Below are 12,900 nucleotides of genomic sequence, written 5' to 3' on the forward strand. Positions count from 1 at the left end.
ATCATTTTTGGCCTGGGGGGAATACATATAATTCAGATGGCAAAAATACTGATTGCTCAATATTAAAAATACAATACTCCATTCTCCCTTCTTTTATTTCTACACCATTTCAACCATGTTATAGCCAGATAGTAGATAGACAGACAGACAGACAGACAGACAGATAGATAGATAGATAGATAGATAGATAGATAGATAGATATTCCACCAAAAAGATGGTGGAAAATATCTAGTTTAAAGTTCAAGGTAGCAAAAGTATCGCCTTTATCTTGACATTTTAAAATTGGTCTATTTGAAGCAAACAACATAATTAAATATTACTTTAGGGAATTACTAGCAGCAGAGCTCAGCGTCCAATTCTTTAAGGAAACGATTAAATGGAACGCACTAAATGACTTATTAAAATAAAATGTATTATTTTCAGGCTTTCTCAAGGTAAATTCTTCAGTAATAGAAACCTCTAACCACATCCATTGCAAAAGTGACGGAAGAGGCTACCAAACTGAAGATAATGCAATTGGTGATAACACAATAAAAGATATCACACTTATAATGCATTATTGCTGGCAATTATTAGAATCACTGCAACTTAATTTCAAAAGCACTATCAACTGAACTATAACAGTCTCCCTTTAAATATCAAACAGTATTACATTAAAGCAATAACTTACCTCCCAGCTATAATAATATCAACCCATGTTATTGCAGCTGGTCGTATCATGACTACTTCTCACTGACAAGCCAGGCTAATTCTGGTTAATTGTATTGTGCTTTTGCAGCCATATCCATATTTGTGCAATTATTTTCTTTTTTATATAATTTTATTAGAATAGAAGAAAAAAAAAACTGCTCTGTAATTTCAGAATTTGTGGAGAATGGTAAAGCTTAAATCACTATAACTGGCAGATTCAATAAAACCACAGTTTTATCTCAGAAAGTGGCAGGGACATTGGATAAATCATGTTTCAGCTGTATGCAGCTGACCCCCCAAGAGCAACGCAGAACATCAGAACTGCTTCAAAGAGAAACTTTCCTCTGCTATCAATCATCCCCTAATACTAAAGCAGCCAGCCCTAAAGGGTAAAGGATGAGTGAGCAGCAAAACAAAGGAAACTAATGAACAATACGACAGGATTCCATCTAATTGTACTGCAAAATTAAGCAAAAAAGCAGTCGTAAATTGGATCCAAAATCATTTGTCTTTTTTTTTCTTTTAAACCAGTGGTTGGAGATAATAGAGCAGTATAACTTATAAAGTTAATGATGTGTCTTCTTCTCATAACAAAATATGTGGAATAACAAATCAGAAATAGAACCAGCAATAAACACCTGAGGTATGTACATCTCTAAAACAAACACCTTCATGCCATTATTGCAGTATGATGTGCATTAGCTTGACCATTTGCATCTGAGGCTTTGGTTTAATGTTCGAGTACAATTATGTTTTGCAGTGTGCAGTACTGTACAAACTGTTAGAACGCATATTATAATATCTTTTCACAGGGAAACTTGTCTTCCGTGATTAATTACATGAAGAGTAAACCTTATATCTATAGTAATTAGTGGTTTACTTTCTGTTTCAAAAGCAAAGATATGAAAACACACCAGATTACTGTGCATGTACACTTGTGCATAATAGAGGGTATATCCTAGTCAAAGAACCTTTTAAAAAAGTGTAATGTATTGTTCAATTTTGAAAGACATGCTAACAAATACTGACCTACAAAAGGTTAAATGGATTTTAAAACCTGTCTTGGTGGTAGATTCAAATACTAAAGTTATTTTCAACTAATTGTTATCAATTCAGCTGGACAGAAGGATGCCTTGAGAAGTTTAATAACTGAAAATTGATGTTCAATACAGATATGTTAAAGGTGCATTTTTTTTTTTTTTTGCTTTACAGTGCACGTTTTTATTGGTTCAGTATTCTCTTGCTAATAACTTAATGAACACTGCAGTCATACCCTTAAAGACAGTGTCCTGATTCTGTACAGGTGATGCTGATGCATGGGTTAACAGGGGCACCTTTCCTTTGCTCCCTCTGCTTCATCAGCATTTAGTTACCTTAATGCAGAAGGTGACTGCAAAAGTAGAATCCTTCCAAACACTGCAAGCACTGTGGAAACTGTCCCTGTGTTGAAGCTTGTACTGCAAACAATGTGAACCGTTTGAGTTGCAGCTTTTAGGAGTAGTTTTTTTTAGTTTTGAGATACAAACAGTCACTATATTGCACCTACATATATAAAGACAAATGTTTTCTTTTTATGCAAGTTACACAATCACACCTTTGCCGAGTTTTTTTTTTTTAATTGTAAATCCAAAACCGAAGTATAACCACTCGTGAACACATCTAATTATTTCCGGGTAGGTCAAGAAGCAACTGCCCCCAACACATCCAAGACTAGAGCACCATTCGATTAATCTCCATTCTGTGGAAGATAGATATGTGATGGGGAAAGGTCCACTGATGCCTGTTACCGGGCTTGACAGAGCTACAGTGATTTACAATGCAGCATCAATCTTGTCATCTGGTTTCCAAACAATAACTGCCAGATGGGGGGAGGGCTCCAAACTACTGTATATATGAACTAATTTGTAATGTTGTTTTTCATGAGTACTTGTATGAAAGTATATTTTTACTAACACTCACTTTCTGATGAAGTCTTGATGCCATAGTAGGTTCATAAAGGAGTTTCACCTGGACACATAGACAGAGAGAGACAAAAAGCATGGGATAAACCAGTGATTATCAAACTAGGGGGTCCACAATGTAACCTGGCTGGTTCAGTAAAAAAAAAAAAAAAAAAAGACCATTCACACATCTTTATATATATATATATATATATATATATATATATATATATATATATATACACACACACACACACACACACACATGTGTATATATATATATATATATATATATATATATATATATTATATATATATATATATATATATATATATATATATATATATAAAAACCTAAATTTCGAAATCCTACTGCTGACATCTCCTGGCACGTCAGTCATCCAACCCAGGATGGATCTGCTCCGTGCACCCAAAACAGGCGCACGCATCTCAATAACAATAGGTAAGCAGTATCTCACTTAAAATGTACATTACTGTATACTAATATGCATTTCTCTTTGAACCTGTGATGCACTACGCTTTTTAACATTAAGTAAAAGTGGCCGTACAGTTTCTTTCAATATAGTATAGAGTTTAAGCTATTTCTGAATAGAATGGCATCTGTCACCACATCTAATTCCCAGGCATGTAAGATAATTTTTTGGTTAGCAAACAGGAATTTGTGGGTTCAGCAGGTCAGCTATCATCTGTATTGAGTCACAATCAACAGATGGAAAGCTGCTTGCTTCTCTCATCACACTGCACATGCTACTTTGATCTTCTGCAGGATAAGAAAGTATAATAAGAAAAAAATCCCAGGGCCTGCACAAATAAAGGACGCATGCAGACAAGAATTACTGTGCTTTTAATGGCTCACAACTAGGTGCTAAATAACCTTTACACCGAAGGAAATGCAAACATACTTTACTTCCTTGACATCGACAAGTTAAAGGATACACCAGTTTATGGTGGTCAGTTCTCTTTGTTTAAACGCTGTGTTTTTCATGCATTCCTTTTTTCTCACAGCAAACAAAAAAAATATGTGCTATTATCCTTACAAGTGTTTACTGTCAAATGCACTGATTTTGGCAATTACTGTAGGTATCATGCAGTTAAAATAAGGCTGTTGCCACACTCAAATTACCTATCCTTGTATATGATGGCATGTGACCATTTCATGTGAGCAGTACGTTTATGATAAGTGTTTGATGTAAAGCACCGATAAACAGCAACGTTTGTAATTTAACTGAGAATCACAACCTGTGAATGTTCCATGTCAAGCAGTAATAACAGACTGTTTAATATTACCTCTGCAAATAATACAGTGAAAACACTTTTAAACAATAAGCATAGCTCGTACCCCTAACAAAGGCCAATTGTAATATCCTGCAGTGATGCAGCCAGTGTGTCGAGATATTATTTATAAAAAGGTTTCACACTATGGTATGATAGTATTATGTTACAGATTTTTCAGCTGCAGCATTAGAAATTACTGGATCAGCAGCATGTTTGACAACTACAAAACAACACTGACGGTCTATTCCATAACACTGAAAAGCTACCAATATCAGAATTATTACACTAATACACAGAAGACCATTAAAAAGTATTAGGATAAACTTACATTTGTATGGAATGACTGCAAATTTAAAAAGTTACAAGAACATTAAGCTGAGGTTTTAATTACTTTACAAATTATTTATTAGTTATTTTTATGAGTTAATCTCCAGGTTTTATAATAATATATTTATTTTTATATAGCGCCTTTCATAGTAGACCACCATCACAAAGTGCTTTATAGAGGTAGGTTGTGAACTGTGCATTATATGCAGAGCCTTGCAATAGGACATTGATTTAACATCTCTTCTGCAGGATGGAGCACAAGGAGGTTAAGTGACTTGCTCAGGTCCACGCAGCGAGTCAGTCAGTGGCAGAGATGGGATTGGAACTGGTGACCTTCTGGTTACAAGCCCAGGACTGTAACCACTGGACCACACTGCCTTCTTTTAAAAGTTTTTTGTGTTCTTTGTGTATTTTAATGTAATATAACCACACAGTGCAGTTTTTCCAATATGATTCCCCCTAAGGCCTTTAGCGCACTTTTAAAGTGTGTTTTTTTTTTTTTTGTTTTGTTTTGTTTTTTTTTTTTTTTTAATGTCATAGTACTCCCATTATTTTTACATTTATAGGAGGGAGTGATACTGTTCTATACTGGAGTCTCTAGCTAAATAGACATACAGTACACATGATAAGTTCCCCAAAGTTGATAGGTTACTTGTAAAGTTTGTGTTTTCAAATAATCTCTGCCTCCAATAAACCGATCCTAATCTCATAAAAGAATCATATAACAGGACGGAAGAAAGCTAACTCAAGTATATTCTAACCCATTTCGCTTGTGTTATTGATTTCAAGGATAAACAGAATCAATCATTAATAAGTACATTAGGAGATGACCCTCAGGGTTAATCATATTCTTAGAATCTCTCACTGTGGAATTAACAACAGAACTCCTTGGCTACGCTGCCAATTGCTGAGAGACATTTTTGTGATAATTGCAGAGATTTCATATCCACAATTTAATTTGAAAAACACAGACCTGACTAGATTTATTGTGTGCAGAAAATACAACACTATAAAAGATCGTGTCAATCAAATTCTATTTGTATGTATTCAGTGTTCCATATGTGTTTAAAACATACACAATTGAAACAGTGAACCTGGCAAAGTTTTTTTTTTTTTTTTTTTTTCTCTCTCTCTCTCAAAAAGTGTCTGTTTAAGTTAAAGGCTGGTTCCGACTGTGCAAACGATTAACATGGTCGCTACGGACACACCACCTAGTGACACGTAAATCGTAGACGCAACGGATCAGCTGCCAGATCTCATAAGCAATACAGATGTAATGTAATGTTATCAAAGTGATTGAAATTGCCATCAGGATTTATTGAGCACATTAACACAGTAAAGATGAACAATGTATTTAAGGTGCAAAAGGCCAAACATGATTTTTAGAGACTAGTGCAGACTTTAACACTCATGGTTTCAGGGATGGAAATAAGGCTCCCATTGCATAGCAGTTTGATCCACTCCTGGTTTTACTAGGAGTTTAATAAGACACATCTGCGCTTGTTAACTATACACCGGGGCTAATCAGGCTCATTTTAACACCTGGAACAGGTGAAACTGCAATGCAATAGACTTATTGCAGTCCCTGGGTTTCATCACTTAACAGAAGAATCAAATCCCCCTTGCAAATTTAGCTTGACCTGTGAAAAAAGTTAAGCTGTCAGTAAGTAATGCCTGTATTTTCTGAGCTCTCTATACCAGAGCTGCCGATAGGCCCCTTCCTGGGATGACACCCTAGGTCCCGCCTACTGAGGAATTAAAACCGGCATAATGTGGAAGCCTTTTCTCTTTTTGCATCCATCCCGTGAGGGCGACTGATGCGACCTCCTGGATTGGTGGTCGTCTTCTCTTCCAGGGAACCAGGGTTACGGTACGTAACCTAACGTTACCTTTCAATCTGAAGACAACCACCAACAACGTATGGGAAATGTATGCCAGAGGCGGAGAAGGGACGGCAGCATACAAGGGATACATCAGAACCGCTTAACCCTAGGTTAGAGGTTGCGAGTGTGCCTCAACCTCAAGGACCCTCATGTCTTTTGAAGGCAAGGAAGGATCTGCCACATTCAAGTGGTACAACCTGGAGAATGTATACAGCATGGGGCAAGAAACTGGGTTATGACTTCTAGTCAGACACCAATTCTGAAAATGCTTTCACTTATACAGAGACCTAGTGGAGTCTGCCCTAGCGCTCTGCAGAGTACCCACAGCCATGTCTGATAGCCCTAGGGCTGTCCAGCAGTTCCATTCAGGGAGCCAGACACATATTTGGAACCTGCCCAGTTCCGGATGCCAGAGCGTGCCTCTCGTTTGACTTAGCAGATGCAGGTGAAGCGGGATCTCCCACGGCTGGCCTTGTATGAGCTGGGATAGGGTCGAAAACCAGATTCTCCTGGGCCACTAGTAGAACTATCGCTTTTGGAGCAATAGTACTGGCGGGAACAAGTAAAGGATCATCCTGGGCCACTTGTGGGATAGAAAATTCTCCGGGAAGATGCGTCACCCATAGGGACAGTAGGTTGCGCTGTGCCCATGTCAGGAGCCGGAAGGCAATGTGATGCAACCCCGGGGACCGGAGGCCGTCCTGGTGGTTCGCATACGTTACTGCTGATGCGTTGTCGGTTCGGACTAGCACATGTTTTCCGTGCAACACCGGAAAAAAGTGCTGGAGAGCCAAGAAAACAGCCTGTAGCTCCAGCATATTTATGTGCAGGGCTATCCAACGGGCTGACCAGGTGCTGCGGACTCCTCTGCCTTCCCAGACCGCCACCCAACCCAAGTCGGAGGCGTCCGTCGTCAACACGTGGCAAGATAAGACCAGTCCCATCCTCACGCTGGCGAGAGGGCATCCTCCACCATCGCAGGGCTGCGGAGCACGTGTGAGAAACTGTTAGCCGACAGTGTCTGTCGCACTTGGGGTGTAAATGGAATGCATTGATCCGCGCTTTTAGTGGGTGCATGCATACAGACCCAGCTCGATGGCTGATATGGTTGCGGCCATCAGACCCAACAGTTTTTGAAACGGCACCAAGGGAACCTTTGATCCCTGTTGTAACAGGGAGAGAATCAATCCTGAATAGCTGCTCAATCCTGAATAGCTGCCCAGCCTCGCCAGATGCTGTGTCACAAGATAGTTCAGTACTCTGATCTGCAATCACAAGGGGGCCAGGATAGCGCTCACACACTGAAAATGTATGAGCAGCTAGGGAGAGGCCGGACAGCAGCACGGAGAACTCGTAAACGATTCCCTGAAAAGCAAAGCAAAGGTACTTCCTGTGCGCTGGACGAATGGGAATGTGAAAATACGTGTCTTGTAAGTCCACGGTGATGAACCAGTCTTACAAGATGTGCAGGTGTGGAACCATGGGATGCACATCATGGCTGCCACTACCGAGTGCGCCAAGCACTGTGTACACTAATTGTCCAAGAGCACCAAGCACCAAAGTGCTATGTGCACTGAGCTCCGTGAGCATGGAGTACTGTGCTCACCAAGTGGACCTAGCAACGCATGCACCAAGTACCGAGTGCACTGAGCAACGGGTACTATACTCACTGGGGTGCTATGCACACCAAGGGCACTAAGCACTGTGCGCTTTGAATACACTGAGTCAATATGCACCAATCACCATGTGCACTAAGCACCTGAACACCGTGTGCACCGAGGTAACGCAAGCACCGAGTGCACAGGGCACCGTGTGGTATAGAGAGCTCAGAAAATACCTGCCAACAGGCAGGCATATCCCATACGTAATGTTGTTGGTGGTCGTCTTCAAATTGAAAGGGAACCACTGTACATTTTCATGTAAAAAAAAAAATAATAATAATAATACTGTATGTGACATACGTTCGTAGAAGCGGTTCTCCAGAAAATGCTAATGTTACATACAGACAAACAGCCTCAATACACAGCATCTGATACCCATCTTGAAAAAAAGACCTCGTTTCATCACAATTGTACAAACTGTAAGTGAGGTGTACAGACGATCGGACAAAGTCTCCTTACACCCTAAGATTCTAATCTTTACCTCAACAATTAATATCATATCCGTGGTAATGTAAGCTTTCCCACTGAGGCTATGCCCATCCAAAGCTTGGACTCCTTTATTATTATTATAGGTAAGCGACAACGCTACCCAGAACCAACTGTACAAATAATAATAATAATAATAATAATAATAATAATAATAATAACAATACAACAGTCATCTTTGTGTAGCCTGAGGGTTAAGGTAGATTAATTTCACTTGTGGCTTAAGCCATATTCGAAAAAGGGCTATAATTGAATTAGCTACTGTTCCAACTACTATTCCCAGGTATTACCATGGCCAGAAACGGGAATATCACGTGTTCATTTGATGCTAGACTTGCATGATGACAGTGCCATTTTCCTCCAGTATAAATAACCTCATAAGTTATGTTTTTGATCTTACTAGGCCTAGTACCGTTTTTTTTTTTTTTTTTTTTTTTTTTTTTTTTTTTTTTTTTTTTTTTTTTTCTGTAGCTACCATGCATAATTAAAACAGCAGCCATAGATTTGTTAGTTGGTTTTCCCTGTCCTTTATCTACAACTTTCATGGCACAGTTTGCAACTTTAGCAATGTTAAACAAAAACACAAACCTGACAGCATCCGAAGTAATGCTTTCACTGCTGACTGCCTACACGTGTGACTGCTAAACTTCCTGTTTCCATTCTTCAAACAACAGCTAGGATCGAGATCATCCAATCACCATAGAGCACCACCCCTCACACTGCAGACTGGCAGAGAAAACGTGTTAGGTTGTGGCTTTGCAAAGGCTAACTTTTTTTTTTTTTTTTTTCAAAACAAAAACCTGTTTGATGATGCAATGGATGTCTCAGTTAAAAAAAGAAAAAAAGGTCAGCTAGAGTGGTGTTGATTCAGCCGATGCAATGTAAGTTACAGAGCAAACTATAAGGGGAATAGACAGTTAAGTGTAGTTTTTTAGTAGTGGGCATCGATATGAAAATTATATATCGACATCGATAATATCGAATTCTTAAAAAACACAGGAAAATATAACACTTTGCAATATGAAACATATGCTAACATATATTTACGTAAGAAAAGCAATAAACTTACTTGAACTTAGATTTGCTTCACAATGTCTTCACAAAACAAAGTCTTGTTATTTGTTTTACTATACCATGCATCACCAGCCACCTCCAACCCGAAATATTTCAGTTCTTCACTGCACAGGCTAGCCAATCCAGTAGGAATTTAATCTTTTCTGCCTGTAATGCACCACACATCTAAAAGTATTAAGTATGGTGTCTTGCTGAATGTTGCATTATTTTGAGATGTGTTTTAAAAGTACAACTCTTTTATCATACCGAAAGTTCACATTTAAAAAAAAAAAAAAAACACATTAATAACAGTGTAAATAATCGCATGGGAAAATACAATGAACCACACTGACACATGCGCATATCTCCATCTCTCAAAATAATTCCAGGTGCTTAATGCAGCATGCAAATAGCGTTTGGTACCTTGTGAGCACTTTCTGAAAGAAAGAAAAACAATTATATATTCATATATCAAATTATTTGAGTTTGTGTTCCTGTTTATTATGTTTGTGTGTGTGTGTGTGTGTGTGTGTGTTAAGTTTGCTTTTAGGTGTGTATCCCTTTAAAAAATACGGTCCTGTTTCTTAATTAATTGATTCACGCACTTTTTGAAAACAGATATAGTTTGGCTGGTGAGAGAAAATAGATGAAGAAGTGGGAGTATAGGTTGAACAAATGTTGTGGATTTGTTGTTTTTCTTGATTTATATCTATTGAATGTTTGAAATATATTTATTAATTGGTGACTTAGAAAAAGTAAAAATATGTCTGTGCAAGCCTACGTGATTTTTTTTTTTTTTTTTTTTTTTTTTTTTTTAATTCCACGGTATCGCTATATGGACATTATCGATATCATATCAAAATATCGATATTGGTGCTGTTAGCATTTATCCTTACTTAACATCAATAACATTGCTGAATGCAGTCCAATATATTGGCTATCATGTTTTCACTGTGAAAAAAAAAAACAAGCAGCTCTCTGGTTTTAGCATGCATTTAACATTTAATATGCAACCTAAGGCTGTAATCAAATGTGAATTCCAAGTAGGCAATTGATTATTTGTTAACCTGGACATTTTGACCTCAATAAGCATAACCATTAGATCTACAGTAATACTTAGCAGTGTCTCACACTTATATCCAGTTGCATTAATAATCCCTATAGCTACATTTAATAACAAGAATGTAAATCGTACAGGCATAAAACTTCAGCAATTTAAAGAGCTGAGAAATGATTACTGAGTTCAGCCAACCTTAAGTTGCAAATTATACAGCCCTGCAGGCTACCAGCTTGTCCTTCAGTCTGTGCCGTCTATTGAGAAGGTTTGCATTTGCTCGGTTTTCTGCCTTCAGAGATGTCATCATGGGAGGAGTTTTGATGGGCTGAATGGCCTTTCCTCGTTCTCAAACTTTTCTTGTGTCCTCGTGTTATAGGTCCTCTCTACCGTTGAATTACTGGTCTTGTTCTGTATTTTTTTCCCCAGCAGTTTTGCAGTGGTTGGGTTATTATCTGTTTTCCAGTGGTTTGTTTGTTTTCATCATGCTGTTGCACCTCCTTTTTTAATTAACACTGCTTCAGTTTTGTCAGTCATGCTATACAGAATCATGTATGTGAAAGCCCCTAACTTCTATAGCCTTGTCACTACTTTCTGTTCCTCCCGCAGTACTACCTGTTGTTGCACATTTCTTTTTAAACACAGTTGTAGTTGTTTGGATAATTTTAATCCCCACGTCCTGAATCAACTTGGGGATCGTTCCCAAAGCAGCTTCACTGTCTGCCACTAGACTTGTGTGGAAGAACACCTCCCTTTTCTTTTGTCTTTTCAGCGTCATAGTGCTATGCCCTTCTGTGCAAATAAAAGTCCCTCTCAATCACTGCTATTGTTGAAACAGAAACAACAGGAATGGGATTTAGAAATACATATATTTACACAGAAGCGCACAGATTTATGACAATCAGAAAACGACATGGAGGTCTTCTCCAAAGACAGGTTGAGTGGTGGGCTAGTTCCCCTAGTTGTTTAATAACCCAGGATGACAAATATCAAAACAATCATGTTTAAAAATACTCTAGTACACTGAAGCCAGCAACATGGGTGTTGCAGCATATACATGGCTGCATAATGGTAATGGTGAACTATCGTGGTTCTCTGGTTCCACAAGTCTAATTCACCCTCCTCCTTACCTTGAGTGTTACCTTACAGCCACAGTGAGTGCTACACAGGGAAATACCTCCATAGAGGTGTTAGACAGAAGTCATTTTTCCCCCTAGCAAAGCCGAATTCCCAGAAAGAATATAAATCTCCTATGGGGGCCGTCTTTCTATACTCAAGTAGACAGTCTTACAATGGAACAGACTCAGGACTCTGACAAACATTCCCAGAACTGCAAGGGTTTAAATCCTTGTTCTGTGTTTGTTGGAAGGTGCCAGTGGGGCTGTAATGATCAGTTGTTTTTTTTATTTTTTTTTTTTTTTTTTTTCTCCAGATAAATAACAATAAACATTATTATTGCCTCATCTGCAATAGTGTTTTACAGGGACAGACACTGCTTCTGGGCCACTCTGCAGCCCAGATTGCTCCAGGAGGTTAATCTTAGTAAGCACTGTAATGTAAATAGGTTCTTTGGAAGTCATTAAGCCAGAAAAAACGAGAAGTCTAAGAATATACAGACACAGCTTTGGGGCATTTAAACAAGGTTAAGGCTCAAAATGCAACTACCCTGTTAAATGCTAATTTTTTCTCGTGTCTTACATCTGTGTTGGTATTACCAGGATAACAACCATTGTAAAAATAAACCTTTAATGGAAATTAAACTTGTTATTGTTGACTTATTTCTTGGAGCTGAAGAGTGTGTTATTTCTTTCCCAAGCCCCAAATTAGGTTTAGTTATAACACCTAGTGTACATTGAATTCACCTCAGAAACCTTGCACATGTTTAGCCTCCCAATCATATCATTAGTGGAGCACTTAAAGTTATTTTACATTATTAAGTAATTGACTTTAATTTTATTTATTTGAAAATAGCTTTTAGAAACTTGGTAAATAATTATGATGATAACCAACAAAATAAGGGGTTTGGGTATCCCTTAAAATATCTAACTTAACAACAGTTATGTTTTTTTTTTTTTTTTAATAATACGTTAAAAAAAATAAGATAGAATGAATCAAAGTACAGCATTCCCTTGTTAATGCTTTCTTCACACACCTAAATAATCTGCAATCAACACATCCTGAAGAAATGACTGGCATGCAGTTCGTCTACATTTTCAACGTGTGTTGCTTGCAATATAGGTCATGTTAATAGGGTATGACTTCCTCACTACCCCATAACCGATTAACTGACTTTCCCAGGAAACGCAATTCCTGCCATGTCAATGACTTTTTAATTCCTTGTAGGTGAATTACTTGCACTTCTAAATCCCCACCTTTTCTGATTAACCGAGCATGAAAAGATGCATTAATAGTTTATTGTTGATGCTTTTTTCCTTGTCATATGTATTTTTAATATTGTTATTATTGCATGCAATATAGGTTCTGGAAATTCATACGTCAGTTGATTCGG

At 37.9% G+C, this 12,900-nt stretch overlaps 1 protein-coding gene across 1 annotated transcript in view; it reads right to left on the bottom strand.

Moving 5' to 3' along the window:
• mgmt (O-6-methylguanine-DNA methyltransferase) overlaps positions 1 to 8,935 on the bottom strand; it is a 90,367-nt gene extending 81,432 nt beyond the window's left edge. The window contains exons 1-2 of the mRNA XM_041261822.1: positions 8,873 to 8,935; positions 2,651 to 2,698 (exon numbers count right to left, since the gene is read on the bottom strand). Of these exons, the coding sequence (XP_041117756.1) occupies positions 2,651 to 2,674 (24 nt within the window). The 5' untranslated portion in view covers positions 2,675 to 2,698; positions 8,873 to 8,935. The remainder of the gene's footprint in view (positions 1 to 2,650; positions 2,699 to 8,872) is intronic.
• Between the last annotated feature and the right edge of the window lie 3,965 nt (positions 8,936 to 12,900).

The sequence above is a fragment of the Polyodon spathula genome, chromosome 10 (genome assembly GCF_017654505.1).
Source record: "Polyodon spathula isolate WHYD16114869_AA chromosome 10, ASM1765450v1, whole genome shotgun sequence".
Lineage (NCBI taxonomy): Eukaryota > Metazoa > Chordata > Actinopteri > Acipenseriformes > Polyodontidae > Polyodon > Polyodon spathula.